General features: G+C 39.8%; 1 protein-coding gene across 1 annotated transcript in view; it reads right to left on the bottom strand.

Annotated features, from left to right (window-relative positions):
* The window catches only part of PEX13 (peroxisomal biogenesis factor 13), a 36,578-nt gene that overhangs the window by 8,057 nt on the left and 7,420 nt on the right, over nucleotides 1-21,101 (bottom strand). The window contains exon 2 of the mRNA XM_003908691.5: nucleotides 14,258-14,952. Within this exon, the coding sequence (XP_003908740.1) occupies nucleotides 14,258-14,952 (695 nt within the window). The remainder of the gene's footprint in view (nucleotides 1-14,257; nucleotides 14,953-21,101) is intronic.

Genomic DNA, 21,101 nt, shown 5'->3' with positions numbered 1-21,101 from the left:
AAAAGGCGTTCTGTTCAGAAAAATTTCATTCTTGGCCTCAATCTCAAAAAAATAAAACTTAAGCCTTGTTCTGCCATTGAATTGCCATGCGGTAGGGCAAGTAGGGATCGTCAGCTTCTATATCTGACAAAAATTCACAAAACTGACAATGATTATGTCACAAGAGTGAATAAACTTTACCTCAACACTACCAGTTCAGTAACACATGATAAATTCAAATATTTTCTGCAATGTACCTGCTGATGAATAATAAAATGAATAACCACAGACAAAAAACCTGTATTTGCAAAAGTTTAACTTTTGTCCAACTAGGCCTTTTCCTGCTCCACCTATATTTTTCACCATTATCAGGTGCAACACATCTTAGCAGATTCAGGTTGTATAGAATCAGTGTTTTCACCTTCTTAGAAAATGTTCTTATCCGTAGTTGAACCATGACTATTCACAGAGGCTACTTCTTCAGTCATTTCCAATTCATCATTGACTTCTCAAACAACTAAGCGGTACTGTCTTTTTTTTTTTTTTTTTTTTTTTTTAAGTAGAGACAGGGTTTCACCATGTTAGCCAGGATGGTCTTGATCTCCTGACCTCGTGATCCGCCTGCCTCAGCCTCCCAAAGTGCTAGGATTACAGGCGTGAGTCACCGCATCTGGCCTTTGTTTTATGCTACTTTAACAGAATACTACAAACTGGGTAATTTGTAAACAATAAAAGTTTATTTGCTCACAGTTCTGAGGACTCGGAAATCCGAGATCAAGGGGCATTTGTTAAGGGCCTTCTTGTTGTGTCATAACATGGCAGGAGGAATCACATGGCAAGAGAGTGCATGCAAGAGAGTAAGAGGGCCGAACTAGCTTGTATAACAAACTCACTCTCAAGATAATGAACTCACTCCCATGATGGTAACATTTAGCCAACAAATTTAGCAAGTATTCATATCCATTGGGTCATGATGAGCCAAGGAAAAACATTCAAATCATTTGTTTTATTTTAAGTTGGCCATGTTGTTCAAAATGTCATCAACTCTTCAAGAAACTGTTCTCACTGAGAAGCTAATAACCTTAGACAAGTCTACTTACTCTGGACATATTTTTTTGGCTGTTGCAATTACAAGTAAACAGGTTTCCTTGCCTAGGTAACACATGAACCTCTCAGGAACTTATTTTGGTTGCAGCCTCATTTTATTTTATTTTTCTTTTGATGAGGAAATTCTGCTGCGATGAGAATTCCATTTTAAATTTTCTAATTTTTTTGACTGTTGGTTTTCTGTGATGAGTGCTCAATCTGGTAATGTTGATTTGTAGTATAGCCATTTAACATAGCTATAGTGTCACTGTATAATAAATATAGTTCTTTACCATCTAATTCAATAACAAAAAAATCCATACTATATTGTGCCTTGAAAGTATGACACTCAAAGTACACCTTTTTCTTGTGTGCCATGTATGTATTTGTAATTTCACAAAAAAAACCACTGTGGTTTAACAATGTATATATTACTCATCATGCTATCAAGTTATAACTCAGTTACTGAAATTTGTAGTGGGCAGAGCAAAAGTGAAGCCACTGGAATTTCACATACAGTCTCTATGCAAACTATTCAATTCTGCTGTTACAGTGGAAAAGCAGCCATAACAGTAAGTATGAAAATAAGTTTAGCTGTGCTCCAATATAACTTTATTAATGAAATTTGAATTCTATATTATTTTCCCATCACAAATTATTTCAATTTTTAAAACCATCTTTTAATTTTCCAACAACTGAAAAGTATAAAAACCATTTTTAGCTTGTGAGCTGTACAAAAATAGGAGCAGGTCAGATTTGGCCCACAGGACATGGTTTGCCAATCCCTGCTCTAAGCAGCTAAAGTAATAGGACCTCAGTTTTGCTTCTCCTCAAAAATCTCTTTGTATCATTACCGATTTCCTCTCCTTTTGACTCAAGATAAAAAACTGTCCTTCCTTTTTACCTGCCAGGTTCCGTAAGATCACACCCTCTCTTACTTCCTATAGGAGCTTCATCATCATTTAACTCCTATCTTTCCCTTATTTATAACTGCTCCTTCTCTACTGACTCCTTTCTTTCAGCCTAACAATATTCTCAGATTTCCTCACTTCTGAAAAGACAAAGCAAAACAAAAAACTGACAATCACCCACCACAACAACTTGATCACTCAATTTGGCCATTCTTTTCCTCCCTCCTTCCATTCACTGCTAATCTTTTCTTTTTCACTTCTAACTTTATTTACCCTTTATCCTCTGCAGTTTGTCTTCTCACTACCAAAACTACTTCCTGGAGCGTGATGATTTCCAGTTGCCAGATCTAATAATCTCTTCTCAGTTCTTGATCTTATTGTAGAACCTTACATCATTCATCATCCTTCCACCCTTTCTCCATAATGCAGCAATAATATGGTTCTATTTCTGTTCTTCCTGATTTCCATCTTATTCTGTCTTCTTTTGTCTTTCTATGATAGTAGTATCATTCACTTACATTAGTTCTTCCATTTATTTGAGACAGGGTCTTGCTGTGTCATCCAAACTGGAGTACAGTGGTACAATCTCAGCTCACTTCAGGCTCAACTTCCAGGACTCAAGCCACCCTCCCATTTCACCCTCCCAAGTAACTGGGACTACAGGCACGCACCACCACACCTGGATAATTTTTGTAATTGTTGTAGAGATAGGTTTTCCCTACGCTGTGCAGGCTGACCTTAAACTTCTGGGCTCAAGCGATTTGCCAGGCTCAAGCAATCTGCAGGCCTCAGCCTCCCAGTGTTGGGATTACAGGTGTGAGTAATCCCAATCTGACTGTATCTCAGGACCCATGTCACTGCCATGCTGAGCCAAGCCACCATCATTTCTCACTTGAATTAAGGTAATGGCTGCTTGACTCTCCTGATTGGTCTCTTATGCCCTAGCTCAACCTAAAAACCATTCTTACCAAAAAGATATATATATATATATATATATTTATTTATTTATTTAATACTTTAAGTCCTCAGGTACATGTGTACAATGTGCAGGTTTGTTACAGAGGTATACATGTGCCATGTTGGTTTGCTGCACCCATCAACTCATCATTTACATTAGGTATTTCTCCTAATGCTATCACTCCCCAAGCTCCCCCATTCCCCAACAGGCCCCGGTGTGTGATGCTCCCTGCCCTGTGTCCATGTGTTCTCATTTTTCAACTCCCACCTATGAGTGAGAACATGCGCTGTTTGGTTTTCTGTCCTTGTGATAGTCTGCTGAGAATGATGGTTACCAGCTTCATTCACATCCCTGCAAAGGACATGAACTCATCCTTTTTTATGGCTGCATAGTATTCCATGGCATATATGTGCCACATTTTCTTAATCCAGTCTATCATTGATGGACATTTGGGTTTTTCCAAGTCTTTGCTATTGTAAACAGTGCCACAATAAACATACATGTGCATGTGTCTTTATAGTAGCATGATTTATAATCCTTTGGGTATATACCCAGTAATGGGATCACTGGGTCAAATGGTATTTCTAGTTATAGATCCTTGAGGAATCGCCACACTGTCTTCCACAATGATTGAACTAATTTACACTCCCACCAACAGTGTAAAAGTGTTCCTATTTCTCCACATCCTCTCCAGCATCTGTTGTTTCCTGACTTTTTAATGATCGTCACTCTAATTGGCATGAGATGGTATCTCATTGTGGTTTTGATTTGCATTTCTCTGATGACCACTAATGATGAGCATTTTTTCATATGTCTGTTGGCTGCATTATAAATGTCTTCTTTTGAGAAGTATCTGTTCATATCTTTTGCCTACTTTTTGATGGGGTTGTTTTTTTTCTTGTAAATTTAAGTTCTTTGTAGATTCTGGATATTAGCCCTTTGTCAGATGGGTGGATTGCAAACATTTTCTCCCATTCTGTAGGTTGCCTGTTCACTCTGATGATAGTTTCTTTTGCTGTGCAGAAGCTCTTTAGTTTGATTAGATCCCACTTGTCTATTCTGGCTTTTGTTGCCATTGCTTTTGGTGTTTTCGTCATGAAGTCTTTGCCTATGCCTATGTCCTGAATGGTATTGCCTAGGTTTTCTTCTAGGGTTTTTTATGGTGTTAAGTCTTACATTTAAGTTTTTAATCCATCTTAATTTTTGTATATGGTATAAGGAAGGAATCCAGTTTCAGCTTTCTACATGTGGCTAGCCAGTTTTCCCAGCACCATTTATTAAATAGGGAATCCTTTCCCCATTTCTTGCTTTTGTCAGGTTTGTCAAAGATCAGATGGTTGTAGATGTGGTGTTATTTCTGAGGCCTCTGTTCTGTTCCATTGGTCTATATATCTGTTTTGGTACCAGTACCATGTTGTTTTGGTTACTGTAGCCTTGTAGTATAGTTTGAAGTCAGGTAGCATGATGCCTCCAGCTTTGTTCTTTTCGCTTAGGATTGCCTTGGCTATGTGGGTTCTTTTTTTGGTTCCATATGAACTTTAAAGTAGTTTTTTCCAATTCTGTGAAGAAAGTTCGTGGTAGCTTGATGGGGATAGCATTGAATCTATAAATTACCTTGGGCAGTATGGCCATTTTCACGATATTGATTCTTCCTATCCATGAGCATTGAATGTCCTTCCATTTGTTTGTGTCCTGTTTGTAGTTCTCCTTGAAGAGGTCCTTCACATCCCTTGTAAGTTCGATTCCTAGGTATTTTATTCTCTTTGTAGTAATCGTGAATGGGAGTTCACTCATGATTTGGCTCCCTGTTTGTCTATTACTGGTGTATAGGAATGCTTGTGATTTTTGCACATTGATTTTGTATCCTGACACTTTGCTGAAGTTGCTTATCAGCTTAAGGAGATTTTGGGCTGACACGATGGGGTTTTCTAAATATACAATCATGTCATCTGCAAACAGAGACAATTTGAGTTCCTCTTTTCCTAACTGAATACCCTTTATTTCTTTCTCTTGCCTGACTGCCTGCCCTAGCCAGAACTTCCAACACTATGTTGAACAGGAGTGGTAAGAGAGGGCATCCATGTCTTGTGCCAGTTTTCAAAGGGAATGCTTCCAGTTTTTGACCATTCAGTATGATATTGGCTGTGGGTCTGTCATAAATAGCTCTTATTATTTTGAGATATGTTCCATCAATACCTAGTTTATTGAGAGTTTTTAGCATGAAGGGCTACGGAATTTTGTCAAAGGCCTTTTCTGCATCTATTGAGATGATTATTTGGTTTTTGTTGTTGGTTCTGTTTATATGCTGGATTACATTTATTGATTTGTGTATTTTGAACCAGCCTTGCATCCAGGGATAAAGCTGACTTGATCATGCTGGATAAGCTTTTTGATGTGCTGCTGGATTCGGTTTGCCAGTATTGAGGATTTTTGCATTGATGTTCATCAGGGATACTGGCCTAAAATTCTTTTTGTGTGTGTGTGTCTCTGCCAGGCTTTGGTATCAGGATGATGCCGGCCTCATAAAATGAGTTAGGGAGGATTCCCTCTTTTTCTATTGATTAGAATAGTTTCAGAAGGAATGGTACCAGCTCCTTTTTGTACCTCTGGCACAATTTGGCTATGAATCCATCTGGTCCTGGACTTTTTTTGGTAGGTAGGCTATTAATTATTGCTTCAATTTCAGAACCTGTTATTGGTCTATTCAGAGATTCAACTTCTTCCTGGTTTAGTCTTGGGAGGGTGTATGTGTCCAGGAATTTATCCATTTCTTCTATATTTTCTAGTTTACTTGCGTAGAGGTGTTTATAGTATTCTCTGATGGTAGTTTGTATTTCTGTGGGATTGGTGGTGATATCCCCTTTATCATTTTTTATTGCATCTATTTGATTCTTCTCTTTTCTTCCTTATTAGTCTTGCTAAGAGTCTATTTTGTTGATCTTTTCAAAAAACCAGCTCCTGGATTGATTTTTTGAAGGGTTTTTTTGTGTCTCTCTCTCTTTCAGTTCTGCTCTGATCTTAGTTATTTCTTGCCTTCTGTTGCTTTTGAATTTATTTGCTCTTGCTTCTCTATTTCCTTTATTTATTTATTTATTATTATTATACTTTAAGTTCTAGGGTACATGTGCATAACGTGCAGGTTTGTTACATATGTATACTTGTGCCATGTTGCTGTGCTGCTCCCATCAACTCGTCAGCACCCATCAACTCGTCATTTACATCAGGTATAACTCCCAATGCAATCCTTTCCCCCTCCCCCCTCCCCATGATAGGCCCCGGTGTGTGATGTTCCCCTTCCCGAATCCAAGTGATCTCATTGTTCAGTTCCCACCTATGAGTGAGAACATGCGGTATTTGGTTTTCTGTTCTTGTGATAGTTTGCTGAGAATGATGGTTTCCAGCTGCATCCATGTCCCTACAAAGGACACAAACTCATCCTTTTTATGGCTGCATAGTATTCCATGGTGTATATGTGCCACATTTTCTTAATCCAGTCTGTCACTGATGGACATTTGGGTTGATTCCAAGTCTTTGCTATTGTGAATAGTGCCGCAATAAACATATGTGTGCATGTATCTTTACAGCAGCATGATTTATAATCCTTTGGGTATATGCCCAGTAATGGGATGGCTGGGTCATATGGTACATCTAGTTCTAGATCCTTGAGGAATCGCCATCCTGTTTTCCATAATGGTTGAACTAGTTTACAATCCCACCAACAGTGTAAAAGTGTTCCTATTTCTCCACATCCTCTCCAGCACTTGTTGTTTCCTGACTTTTTAATGATTGCCATTCTAACTGGTGTGAGATGGTATCTCATTGTGGTTTTGATTTGCATTTCTCTGATGGCCAGTGATGAGCATTTTTTCATGTGTCTGTTGGCTGTATGAATGTCTTCTTTTGAGAAATGTCTGTTCATATCCTTTGCCCACTTTTTGATGGGGTTGTTTGTTTTTTTCTTGTAAATTTGTTTGAGTTCTTTGTAGGTTCTGGATATTAGCCCTTTGTCAGATAAGTAGATTGCAAAAATTTTCTCCCATTCTGTAGGTTGCCTGTTCACTCTGATGGTAGTTTCTTTTGCTGTGCAGAAGCTCTTTAGTTTAATTAGATCCCATTTGTCAATTTTGGCTTTTACTGCCGTTGCTTTTGGTGTTTTAGACATGAAGTCTTTGCCCATGCCTATGTCCTGAATGGTACTACCTAGGTTTTCTTCTAGGGTTTTTATGGTATTAGGTCTAACATTTAAGTCTCTAATCCATCTTGAATTAATTTTCGTATAAGGAGTAAGGAAAGGATCCAGTTTCAGCTTTCTACTTATGGCTAGCCAATTTTCCCAGCACCATTTATTAAATAGGGAATCCTTTCCCCATTTCTTGTTTCTCTCAGGTTTGTCAAAGATCAGATGGCTGTAGATGTGTGGTATTATTTCTGAGGGCTCTGTTCTGTTCCATTGGTCTATATCTCTGTTTTGGTACCAGTACCATGCTGTTTTGGTTAGTGTAGCCTTGTAGTATAATTTGAAGTCAGGTAGCGTGATGCCTCCAGCTTTGTTCTTTTGACTTAGGATTGTCTTGGAGATGTGGGCTCTTTTTTGGTTCCATATGAACTTTAAAGCAGTTTTTTCCAATTCTGTGAAGAAACTCATTGGTAGCTTGATGGGGATGGCATTGAATCTATAAATTACCTTGGGCAGTATGGCCATTTTCATGATATTGATTCTTCCTATCCATGAGCATGGTATGTTCTTCCATTTGTTTGTGTCTTCTTTTATTTCACTGAGCAGTGGTTTGTAGTTCTCCTTGAAGAGGTCCTTTACATCCCTTGTCAGTTGGATTCCTAGGTATTTTATTCTCTTTGAAGCAATTGTGAATGGCAGTTCATTCATGATTTGGCTCTCTGTTTGTCTGTTACTGGTGTATAAGAATGCTTGTGATTTTTGCACATTAATTTTGTATCCTGAGACTTTGCTGAAGTTGCTTATCAGCTTAAGGAGATTTTGGGCTGACACGATGGGGTTTTCTAAATATACAATCATGTCATCTGCAAACAGGGACAATTTGACTACTTCTTTTCCTAACTGAATACCCTTGATTTCTTTCTCTTGCCTGATTGCCCTAGCCAGAACTTCCAACACTATGTTGAATAGGAGTGGTGAGAGAGGGCATCCCTGTCTTGTGCCAGTTTTCAAAGGGAATTTTTCCAGTTTTTGCCCATTCAGTATGATATTGGCTGTGGGTTTGTCATAAATAGCTCTTATTATTTTGAGGTACGTTCCATCAATACCGAATTTCGCTGTTCAGCAATATTCTATCTTCTGCAGCCTCTGTTGCTGATACCCAGGCAAACAGGGTCTGGAGTGGACCTCAAGCAATCTCCAACAGACCTGCAGCTGAGGGTCCTGACTGTTAGAAGGAAAACTATCAAACAGGAAGGACACCTACACCAAAACCCCATCAGTACGTCACCATCATCAAAGACCAGAGGCAGATAAAACCACAAAGATGGGGAAAAAGCAGGGCAGAAAAGCTGGAAATTCAAAAAATAAGAGTGCATCTCCCCCGGCAAAGGAGCGCAGCTCATCGCCAGCAACGGATCAAAGCTGGACGGAGAATGACTTTGACGAGATGAGAGAAGAAGGCTTCAGTCCATCAAACTTCTCAGAGCTAAAGGAGGAATTACATACCCAGTGCAAAGAAACTAAAAATCTTGAAAAAAGAGTGGAAGAATTGATAGCTAGAGTAATTAATGCAGAGAAGGTCATAAACCAAATGACAGAGATGAAAACCATGACCCGAGAAATACGTGACAAATGCACAAGCTTCAGTAACCAACTTGATCAACTGGAAGAAAGAGTATCAGCGATTGAGGATCAAATGAATGAAATGAAGCAAGACGAGAAACCAAAAGAAAAAAGAAGAAGAAGAAATGAACAAAGCCTGCAAGAAGTATGGGATTATGTAAAAAGACCAAATCTACGTCTGATTGGGGTGCCTGAAAGTGAGGGGGAAAACGGAACCAAGTTGGAAAACACTCTTCAGGATATCATCCAGGAGAACTTCCCCAACCTAGTAGGGCAGGCCAACATTCAAATCCAGGAAATACAGAGAACGCCACAAAGATACTTCTCTATTTCTTTTAATTGTGATGTTAGGGTGTCGATTTTAGATCTTTCCTGCTTCTTGTGGGCATTTAGTGCTATTAATTTCCCTCTACACACTACTTTAAATGTGTCCCAGAGACTCCAGTACGTTGTATCTGTTTTCATTGGTTTCAAAGAACATATTTCTGCCTTCATTTCATTATTTACCCAGTAGTCATTCCATAACAGGTTGTTCAGTCTCCATGTAGTTGTGTGGTTTTGAGTGAGTTTATTAATCCTGAGTTCTAGTTTGATTGCATTGTGGTCTGAGAGACAGTTTGTTGTGATTTCTGTTCTTTTACATTTGCTGAGGAGTGTTTTACTTCCAATTATGTGGTCAATTTTAGAATATGTGCAATGTGGTGCTGGGAAGAATGTATATTCTGTTGATTTGGGGTGTACAGTTCTGTAGATGTCTATTAGGTCCGCTTGGTCCAGAGGTGAGTTCAATTCCTGGATATCCTTGTTAACCTTCTGTCTCGTTGATCTAATATTGACAGTGGGTGTTAAAGTCTCCCATTACTATTGTGTGGGAGTCTCAGACTTTGTAAGTCTCTAAGGACTTTATGAATCTGGGGTGCTCCTATATTGGATGCATATATATTTAGGATAGTTAGCTCTTCTTGTTGAAGTGATCCCTTTATCATTATGTAATGGCCTTGTCTCTTTTGATCTTTGTTTAAAGTCAGTTTTACCAGAGACTAGGACAGCAACTCCTGCTTTTTTTGCACAAGAGATGGGTCTCCTGAATACAGCACACACATGGGTCTTGACTCTATATCCAACTTGCCAGTCTGTGTATTTTAATTGGGGCATTTAGCCCATTTACATTTAAGGTTAATATTTTTATGTGTGAATTTGATCCAGTCATTATGATGTTAACTGGTTATTTTGTCCATTAATTGATGCAGTTTCCTCATAGTGTTGATGGTCTTTACAATTTGGCAAGTTTTGCAGTGGCTGGTATCAGTTGTTTCTTTCCATGTTTACTGCTTCCTTCTGGAGCTCTTGTAAAGCAAGCCTGGTGGTGACAAAATCTCTCAGCATGTGCTTGTCTGTAAAGGAATTTATTGCTCCTTCACTTATGAAGCTTAGTTTGGCTGGATATGAGATTCTGGGCTGAAAATTCTTTTCTTTAAGAATGTTGAATTATTGGCCCACACTGTCTTCTGGCTTGTAGGGTTTCTGCCAAGACCTGCTGTTAGTCTGATAGGCTTCCTTTTGTGGGTAACCTGGTCTTTCTCTCTGGCTGCCCTTAACATTTTTTCCTTCATTTCAACCTTGGTAAATCTGGCAATTATGTGTCTTGGGGTTGCTCTTCTCGAGAAGTATCTTCGTGGTGTTCTGTGTATTTCCCAAATTTGAATGTTGGCCTGCTTGCTAGTTAGGGAAGTTCTCCTGGATAATATCCTGAAGAGTGTTTTCTAACTTGGTTTCATTCTCCCCATCACTTTCTGGTACACCAATCAAATGTAAATTTGGCCTTTTCACATAGTCCCATATTTCTTGGAGGTTTTGTTCGTTTCTTTTCACTCTTTTTTCTCTAATCTTGTCTTCTCATTTTATTTCATTAATTTGATCTTCAATCACTGATATCCTTTCTTCCATTTGATTGAAGCTTGTGCATGCGTCACCAAGTTCTTGTGCTGTGGTTTTTAGCTCCATCAGGTAATTTAAGGTCTTCTCTACACTGTTTATTCTAGTTAGCCATTTGTCTAACCTTTTTTCAAGGTTTTTAGCTTCCTTGCAATGGGTTAGAACATGCTCCTTTAGCTTGGAGAAGTTTATTACCGAACTTCGGAAGCCTACTTCTGTCAACTTGTCAAACTCATTCTCCACCCAGTTTTGTTTCCTTGCTGGTGAGAAGCTGCGATCCTTTGGAGAAGAGGTGCTCTGGTTTTTGGAATTTTCAGCTCTGCTCTGGTTTCTCCCCATCTTTGTGGCTTTTATCTACCTTTGGTCTTTTATGTTGGCGACCTACAGACAAGTTTTGGTGTGGATGTCCTTTTTGTTGACGTTGATGCTATTTCTTTCTGTTTGTTAGTTTTCCTTCTAACAGTCAGGCCCCTCAGATGCAGGTCTGTTGGAGTTTGCTGGAGGTCCACTCCAGACCCTGTTTGCCTGGGTATCACCAGCAGAGGCTGTAGAAGAACAAGTATTGCCGCCTGATCCTTCCTCTGGAAGCTTTGTCCCAGAGGGGCACCTGCCTGTTTGAGGTGTCTGTCGGCCCCTTTTGGGAGGTGTCTCCCAGTCACGCTACACAGGGGTCAGGGACCTGCTTGAGGAGGCAGTCTCCATTCTCAAAGCTCAAACACCGTGCTGAGAGAACCACCGTTCTCTTCAGAGCTGTCAGACATGGATGTTTAAGTCTGCAGAAGCTGTTTGCTGCCTTTTGTTCAGCTATGCCCTGCCCACAGAGGTGGAATCTATAGAGGCAATAGTCCTTGCTGAGCTGCAGTGGGCTCTGCCCAGTTCGAGCTTCCTCGACGCTCTGTTGACACTGGGACATACTCAAGCCTCAGCAATGGCAGATGCTGCTCCCCCCAACAAGCTGCAGCATCGCAGGTTGATATTAGACTGCTGTGCTAGCAGTAAGCAAGGCTCTGTGGGCGTGGGACCTGCTGAGCCAGGCACAGGAGGGAATCTCCTGGTCTGCCGATTGTGAGGACAGTGGCAAAAGCACGGTATTTGGGCAGCAGTGTACCGTTCCTCCAGGTACAGTCACTCATAGCTTCCCTTGGCTAGGAAAGGGAAATCCCCTGATGCCTTGTGCTTCCTGGGTGAGGCGATGCCCCACCCTGCTTCAGCTCGCCCTCCATGGGCTGTACCCACTGTCCAACCAGTCCCAATGAGATGAACTAGGTACCTTAGTTGGAAATGCAGAACTCACCCACCTTCTGTGTTGATTTTGCTGGGAGCTGAAGACCGGAGCTGTTCCTATTTGGCTATCTTGGAAGCAACTGCCCACAATAAGGTATTCTTTTTAAAACCTACATCGGCTGGGCGCGGTGGCTCATGCCTGTAATCCTAGAACTTTGGGAGGCTGAGGTGGGCAGATTGCCTGAGCTCAGGAGTTCGAGACCCAGCTGTGGCAACACAGTGAAACCCCATCTCTACTAAAATACAAAAACTTAGCCAGGTGTTGCGGCATACACTTGTAGTCCCAGCTATTTGGGAGGCTGAGGCAGGAGAATTGCTTTAACCCAGGAAGTGGAGGTTGCAGTGAGCTGAGATCATGCCACTGCACTCCAGCCTGGGTGACAGAGCAACACTGTGTCCCCCCACAAAAAAAAAAAAAAACAAAACTAAGTCAGGTCATATTACTCCTTTACTCACAAATCTCCAGCGGTTTCCCATTTTTGAATAAAGGCTAATGTTCTTACACATGTCTACAACTTATACCATCTACTCCCTTCATTTCCTGCCACTAACACTTTGCTCCAATCACACCTGCCTCCTTCCTGTTCCCATGACATGCCACTTAAATACCTCTGCACTTTTGCTGTTCCGTATGCCTCAAAACACTCTTCCTTCAAAGAGCTGTAGGACTTATTCCCTTAATTCCTTCAGGGAGGCATTCCCTGACTATATGTAGCACTGCAATCCCTGTTCCTACTCCTGTACTCCTGACACTCCCAACATTCTTCCCTGTTTTATTTTTTCCCCTATAGCACTTACCTTCTGGCTTACTATATATTTTACTTATTTATTTACTGTTTCTCCCTATTAGATTGCCACAAAGGCAGAGATTTTTAAAATATATTTTATTCATTGTTATATCCCTAGCTCTGAGAATTCTTTGGTATGTAGTTGGCACCCAACAAATATGTATTGAGTCAATGAATAAAACATTATCCCTCTAATAACCCAAATTTAAAGGTCTAGGGCATTTTGATTTCTACTTTGCCTTTATATATCTCATTTAGTCAGTAACTACATCCACTGAATCTACTATATGAATCCTGCTTCTCACACACTCTATTTTGGGTCTTCATTATCTCTCAAACAGTCTAATACAAAAGTATCATAACTGATGTCCCCAATTTAATAAATATTAAGTACCTTCTATGTGCCAAGCAGGTTAGACAGTAGGAATAAAAGGTGAACACAATCCAAATCCTTTATGCACTTTACCATCTAATTACAACCTGCTTTGACTTCTACTCATTTATCTTAAACACTTCAGACTGACTTATTGTTTACATGTATGTCACAATCTGCTTAAAAATAAAAACAAACATAAACTACCAAAAAACCATCCATTCCTTACCTAAAGATTAAGTCTCATAATGTCAATTAAGAGCTTCTACTATTAGCTTTCAACCTAATTTCTCAGCATTATTTCTTACTATCCAATGCAATACTATAGGACAACTGCTAAACAAATCTCATATTTTCTGCCTATATACTTTTGTTCAAGCTAGTCTATCAGCTTGACAGTTTTTGTTTCTTTATCTAACTGATGAAAGGTTGCCTAGCTTTCAAAAATCTAACTTAGATACCATTTCTTCCTGGATACCACAGTCAAAAATGTTAGCTTCCCTTTTCGAAAGTTAGCTAATACTCTCTACTAGTTGAGAGAATATAGCATAACATTCATCAACCAGTCCCGGTTTTGTTTATAGTTCTGCCTTATTAAAGATGTGACCCTTGGGTAAGTGAGTTCTCTGGATTTCAGTTTTATCACTTGCAAAATGAGGATAATTCCTATCTGCTTGGGTTGTTGAAATAAATGAGATAAAACACACAAAATACCTAGCACAGTGTCTTGCATCTTAAAAAAGGGTTCAAGAAATCTTATGTCTCTCCCCAGTTGTTGTTATTTCTTATCACATTTTCTGCCTCATTACAATTACCTGTGTATGTGTCTTAAACCACCTCCCTTCCAACAAATTTTAGAAAGATAGGAATTATGCCCTATGTATCTTTGTATCCTCCACAGCACCAATTTCAGTACCTTGTAAACAGTAAGGTAATGTGCACTGTTAAACTGAACTAACAATAAATTAATTAGCAAATCTATTTTTGCTACATATTCCTCTGCCAGTTTTGAAGCTCTTAAATGAAAATAGAACTAGACAGAAACAGTAAATACAAACGAATATAAAGAAAACTAACAAATATATTCTTGAAATTTGAGATTGTTATATGGTATCTGAACCTGTTCCTTTACAGTTCTCTTACCTGTTACTTCATCACTATGAGTAGACAATAGTTTCCAAATGAGGTAAGGACCACCAAGGATAACAGCAAAGAACAAGAATATTGGCCATGATTTTGCTGAGGTAGCTGCTCGGTCCTCAGCACCAAGGCATGCCACAGTTCCTTCACTTTCCGCCCAGAGGTCTTCATTCTCAGAGCCTCTTCTTAAACCTAACATCCGCTGTAACCTTCTGTAAAGATACCGTATAGTCCTAACTAATGCAAAAGCTGAAAACACTTTTGTAAAGTGTATTTTCAATCGGGAAAAGTGATTTGCTACATCCAATACAGCCCTGAAACTGTTATAGACAGCTGAAAAGGTAGCATCCATCATCATACTGACAGAGGCAAATGCATGCACAATACTTTCAATGGACTGAAATGCACCCCTGCTGCTTTCTTCAGCTTGCTGAACAAATCTACTGGGTGGAAGATCATCTACACGGAGGCGGTTGTAGCCCAGCCCATTATATCCGTAACTATAAGGACTATAGCTTCCATAAAATGAATTTCCATAGGCACCATATCCAGAAGAAAATGAACTGTAAGCAGGTCTAAAAGTGTTCACACTGCTACTTCCTGTCTGCTGTGATGGCCTTGGAAGAATAGGTGGGGGCACTCTGGTAAGTGCTGGTTGTCCAGGTCTTGTCATTAAAGTAGGACCCAAATCAGCAGATCTAAAACCAAAAAAGATTCAAAACAGTTATTTAAGCATACAATAAATTCAATTCAAAGTAACTATTAAACACCTCCTATATACCTGGTGCTATGACAACTTCTTCTGTTGCCCAGGCTGGAGTGTAGTAGCACAATCAAAGCTCACTGTAGCCTCAACCTCCCAGGCTCAAGTGATCCTCCCACCTCAGCCTCCTGAGCAGCTGGAACTACAGGCGCATGCCACCATACCTGGCTAATTTTTTATAGAGATGGGGTTTCGCCATGTTGCCCAGCTGGTCTCAATCTCCTGGGCTCAAATGATCCACTGCCTTGGTTTCCTAAAGTGCTAGGATTACAAGTGTGAGTCACTGTGCCCAGGCATCATTTTAAAGTTTATAATTTAATAGTTTTTAGTATACTCACAGAGGTGTGTAACTATCACCATGTGTAATTCAGAAGATTTTCATCACCTCACAAAAGAAACCCCATATTCATCAGCAGGTATTCCCCATTTCCTGCCCACCCCTCCACCCATCTTTGGCAACCATGAGTCTACTTTCTGTACCTAGACTTGTCTATTCTGGACATTTCATATATAGTTAATTCTTGTTATTTAACATAGTTATATTCTGTAAAGTCACTGTGAACTCTGAACCAGCAGATACCAAATCATTGCTTCTTTCATCAATCAGTCAATACATATACTTATTTTATATGTGTTTCTGTTTAAAGTCACTTTATTCCAGGTATATTGTTAACTCATTAACAACTCATGGCCAACAGCACAATAGCTCATGCCTGAATGAAGCTTATCTAACACCTGTATTGTATCTGTAAGGCACACTACAGCCTTCCTGTGCTTAGGAACACTAGAGATCACTTCAGCACTATGCTTGGGGGCCATTTTAGACAGCAAAATCACCATTAAAAAATGTGAAAAAACCCGGCACTAAACAGACTTTGATAAGGACAACTGTTTACAGCATGAGAGCTGAAATAAGAAACCAGAGTGTTGCTTTTTTTGTCTCTCGGTTGTTCCTCAGTTGTCAGCTGAGGGACAACTCAGATTTTTACCTGATCTATGTTTGCCCTCAAATGACTGTGAAAATGCCAGGAATATTGATTTTGGGATTACAAATAAATTTTAGTGAGCAGACCAACTTGAAAATACAGAATCCACAAATAATGAGGATCTATGGTAAATGGACTCATACAATATGTAGTATTTTGTGACTGGCTTCTTTCACTTAGCATAATGTTTCCAGGGTTTATCCATTTTATAGCATGTATCTGTACAGGCAGCCCTTGGTGTCTGTGGGGGAGTGGTTTCAAAACCTCCTTCAGATACCAAAATTCATGAATGCTCAAGTCCCTAATATAAAACAATATGCGATTTGCATTTAACCTATGCACACCCTCCTGTATACTTAAAATCATCTCTAGATTATAGTATTTAACACAGTGTAAATGTTATGTAACTAGTTGTACTGTAGTGTTTAGGAAATAATGACAAGGAAAAAAGTCTGTACATGTTCAGTACAGATGCAATTTTTTTTTCTGCTTTTTTTTTTTTTCTTTTTAAGAGACAGGGTCTCACTCTGTTGTCCAGGCTAGAGTGTTGTGGCATGATCATAGCTCACTGCAGCCTCCAACTCCTGGCCTCAAGTGATCCTCCCACCTCGGCCTCCCAAAATGTCAGGATTACAGGTATTAGCCAACACGTCTGGCCTATTTTCTGACTATTTTTGATCCACAGTTGGTTGAATCCCCAGATGTGGAAGGCCAACTGTATTTCATTCATTTTTATTGCCAAATTATATTTATTCACACATCAGTTGATGTATATTGGGGCTGTTTTTACTTCTTGCTATTACAAATAATACTGCAATGACCATTTATGTGCAAGTTTTTGTATGGACATGTTTGCTGGGTTATATGGAAACTCTACATTTAGCCTTTTGAGGAACTGCCAGATTGTGTTCCAAAGTAACTGTACCATTTTACATTCTTGCCAATATATGAGGGTTTCCAATTTCTCCACATCCTTGGCCACATCTGCTCTTATATTTTTCATTATAGCTATCCTAGTGGGCATGAAGTGGTACTTCACTGTGGTTTTAATTTGCATTTTCTTGACGGCTAATGATGTTGAGCATATTTTCATGTACTTATTAGTCATTTTGCAATCTTATTTGGAGAAATATCTGTTCAGATACTTTGCCCACTTTTAAGTTCGCCTTCTTTTTTTTGGAGACAGGGTCTCCCTCTGTCATTGAGGCTGGCGTGCAGTGGTGCAAACACAGCTCAAGTGATCCTTCTGCCTCAGCTTCCTATGTAGCCGAGACCACCACTCCCAGCTAACTTTTTGGTAGAGATGAGGGTCCCACTTTTTTGCCCAGGCTGGTCTCAAATACCTGGGTTCAAGCAATCCTTCTACTTCTGCCTCTCAAAGTGTTGGGATTACAGGCATGAGCCATTGCACTTGGCTTAGCTTTTTTATCGCTGCTTTTTAAATTATTGTGCTACATGAGTCAAAAATATCTTTTAAAACTTTTTTTTGAACAAAAATTCAATTAAGGCTCACACACTGCATTTGGTTGTTTTGTTTATTTTCTAAACTAGAACAATTCAATTTTTTCAAATATCCCTGACCTTCTAAAGAGTCAACCCAGTTTTTTTCTAGAAATGTCCTACCCCCAGCCCAGGTGTGGTGGCTCATGCCTGTAATCCCACTACTTTGGGAGGCTGAGGCAGGCGGATCCCCTGAAGTTAGGACTTCGAGACCATCCTGGCCAACATGGTGAAACCCTGTCTCTACTAAAAATACAAAAATTAGCCGGACATGGTGGTGGGCGCCTGTAGTCCCAGCTACTCGGGAGGCTGAGGGAGGATAATAGCTTGAACCCGGGAGGCGGAGGTTGCGGTGAGCTGAGATCATGCCACTGCCCTCCAGTCTGGGTAACAGAGTGAGACTCTGTCTCAAAAAAAAAAAAAAGAAATGTCCTATCCCCAGATTTGTGTTTCCCCAAAGTGTTGTTTAACTTGTACTCTTATTTCGCCTCCTATTAAATTAAGATTGCATTTAACAGTTTGATTAGAATCAGGTTCAATATTTTTTGGCAAGAATAACTCATAAGTGCTATTGTTTACTTCACACAGTATTACTTTAGGAGGCACATAAAATGCCATATTATTGCCTCCTCATTTGTGAAGCTAAGTTTGATTAGTTGGTTAAGGAGGTGACTATGAGAGCTTTCCATTAAAATGTATCTTTCCCTTTGTAATTAGTATATGATCTATGGGATGACAGTTTGGTACCACACAAATATTCTATTCCCCAGCAACTGTTCATTTGATAGTTTAGCATCCATTCATCATCCTTGCCTGAAACAAGTATTAGATGTGGAACTGCAAAATGGTAATTTTCTAATCCAGGCTAAAGTTTTAATTTAGACTTGTATCATAATATTATAAACAAGCTACTAGAACTCTCTCTCTCTCTCTCTCTATATATATATATATATATATATTTTTTTTTTTTTTACTGGATCTAATATTTAAAAATGGAACAAAACTTAAAAGGAGCTAGTGAACGGCCAGATAGTGTAACGCATTCCGGCTTTGATGAAGGAGTTCTGCTCCAAAGTAGAAGCAATAATACAGAAAACAGAGAGACAAACAGACATTATCTAGATTTAACACAAGACAGATTTATGGAACAGAAATGAAACAGAAATGTAACATGGTAAGGAGGGCTGAAGCTATGGGCCTATTCAATTCTGGTTCTGTAATCAGGCAGTGACAGCCAAGATGCAGGCTTCCATGAAGTAATAAAAATGAAAAGTGCTCCATTAGAATGGAACCAGTTCATTGCTTGAGGCCGGGAGTGAGGATGTGTCACCTTGGCTCCTACAAAGAGATTATAAAACTTGCTGATGACAGTTTAATATTTTGAGAAAGTTAGAGAACTGAGAAAGGGAGAGGACTGTGAGAAGGCCTCCAACCCAGGAAATGAAAGAACTACTGACCAATTTGATCTGTGATATCCTTAATCTAACTCACTGTTTTTATGGCGTTTTGTTTTTGTTTTTGTTTTGACAGGGTCTTGCTCTGTCACCTAGGCTGAAGGCTCACTGCAACCTCAAACTCCTAGACTCAAGCAATCCCTCCCACCTCAGCTTCCCAAGTAGCTGGGGCTACAGGCGTACACCACCATGCCTGCCTTTTTTTTTTTTTTTTTTTTTTGGTATTTTTTATAGAGATGGGTTCTCGTTACATCTTGAGAGGCTGGTTTCCAACTCCTGGGCTCAAGCAATCCTCCTGCCTCGGCCTCCAAAAGAGCTAAGATTACAGGTGTGAGCCACCATGTCCAGTCTGACCCACTGTTTTTATACCTGATTCTTACCTAAGTGGTAAGTAGAGGGAACAGGTAGAGGCAACAGGAAACTTATTAGATGGAGAAAGGGGAAATGGAAGAGGGAAAGGAGAGAAAACAGAACTCTAAACTTACTACTCAAAATAACCATCTCAAAAATGCCACACACATGAAGAAATAAAAACACTAAGAAATAAAGCCAACAAAAATCAGCAAGTATAAAACCCAATTAAAAACACTAATAAAAACATTTAAATATTTTAAAAATTCCATTAGAAATATTAGAAAAGGTGGCCACAGGCCAGGTGTGGTGGCTCATGTCTATAATCCCAGCACTTTGGGAGGCTGAGGCAGGTGGATCATGAGGTCAAGAGTTCAAGACCAGCCTGACCAAGATGGTGAAACTCTGTCTTTACTAGAAATACAAAAATTAGCTGGGCGTGGTGGTGGGCACCTGTAATCCCAGTTCCTCGGGTGGCTGAGGCAGAGAATTGCTTGAACCAGGGAGGTGAAGGTTGTGGTGCGCCGAGATCGCGCCACTGCACTCCAGCCTGGGCGACAGAGTGAGACTCCATCTTGAAAAAAAAGAAAAAAGAAAAAAAGAAAAGGTGGCCACACCGATAGGAACCGTTTTCAACTACCAGTCAAGAAGAAAATTAGCTGCTGTACACTAAGGAGCAGAGTGGAAATACAGAACTTGGGAATTCTACTTTAAGTAATGGTTGTCGAGGTAATTAGATTAACCCTCCCACTGAATTAGAAGGGTAGGAAATAGAAAAGAATTCTGTTTACACATTAGAGAACAAGGCACTGAGGAATTCTGGAGTCAAAATCCAGGAGGAAAAAAAAAAGCCAGAGAGCCAGATCTTTTGAGATGTTTCCCTAGAAACTAGGGCCAATTCCAGAAGAGATGGTTGACAGAATGAGAAGCTAGGCAGAGATTTTAACAGACTCCCTGGGCTAAGGAGACATAAATTGGAGTTCAGAACCCTAGAGAGGAAGGCCATAGGGAACCCTCACACTTCAGATTGGGACCTTAAAAAGGGAAATATGCTAGTAGAAAGGGTGAAAAGGTTAATAGGAAATGGACTAACTCTGGCAGGAATGAAAACCAAGTTTTAAATCAGCTCAATCCTTTATTGGATTAAAGTGATTCTAGATTGTTAGTGGCCTAACATTCTGGTCAAAAGGAAAAGTCTTTAGAGAAAGATATCCCTAGGCCTCAAATCACATTAAACTGTCTATATACAATGTGCAGCTCTCATTTAAAAATAAATGGGCTTGGCTGGGCATGGTGGCTCACTCCTGTAATCCCAGCACTTTGGGAGGCTGAGGCAGGTAGGTCACTTGAATCCAAGAGTTTGGGACCAGCCTGTCCAGCATGGTGAAACCCTGTCTCTACTAAAAATATAAAAATTAGCCAGGTGTGATGGCGAATGCCTATAATCCCAGCTACTCAGGTGGCTGAAGTACAAGAATCACTCGAACCTGGGAGACAGGGGTTGTAGTGAGCCAAGACTGTACCACTGCACTCCAGCCTGGGCAACAGAGCAAGACTCAATTTTAATAATAATAATAATAATAATAATAATAATGGGGCTTATATAACAAAATTAGGGGTGGATCACAAGGTCAGGAGTTCAAGAACAGCCTGGCCAAGATGGTGAAACCCCGTCTTTATTAAAAACTACAAAAAATTAGCTGGGTGCAGTGGCAGGCACCTGTAATCCCAGCTACTTGGGATGCTGAGGCAGGAAAATTGCTTGAACCTGAGTGGCAGAGATTGCAGTGAGC

This window comes from Papio anubis, chromosome 14, assembly GCF_008728515.1.
Source record: "Papio anubis isolate 15944 chromosome 14, Panubis1.0, whole genome shotgun sequence".
Classification (NCBI taxonomy): domain Eukaryota; kingdom Metazoa; phylum Chordata; class Mammalia; order Primates; family Cercopithecidae; genus Papio; species Papio anubis.
This window is presented reverse-complemented; position numbering and strand designations above follow the sequence as displayed.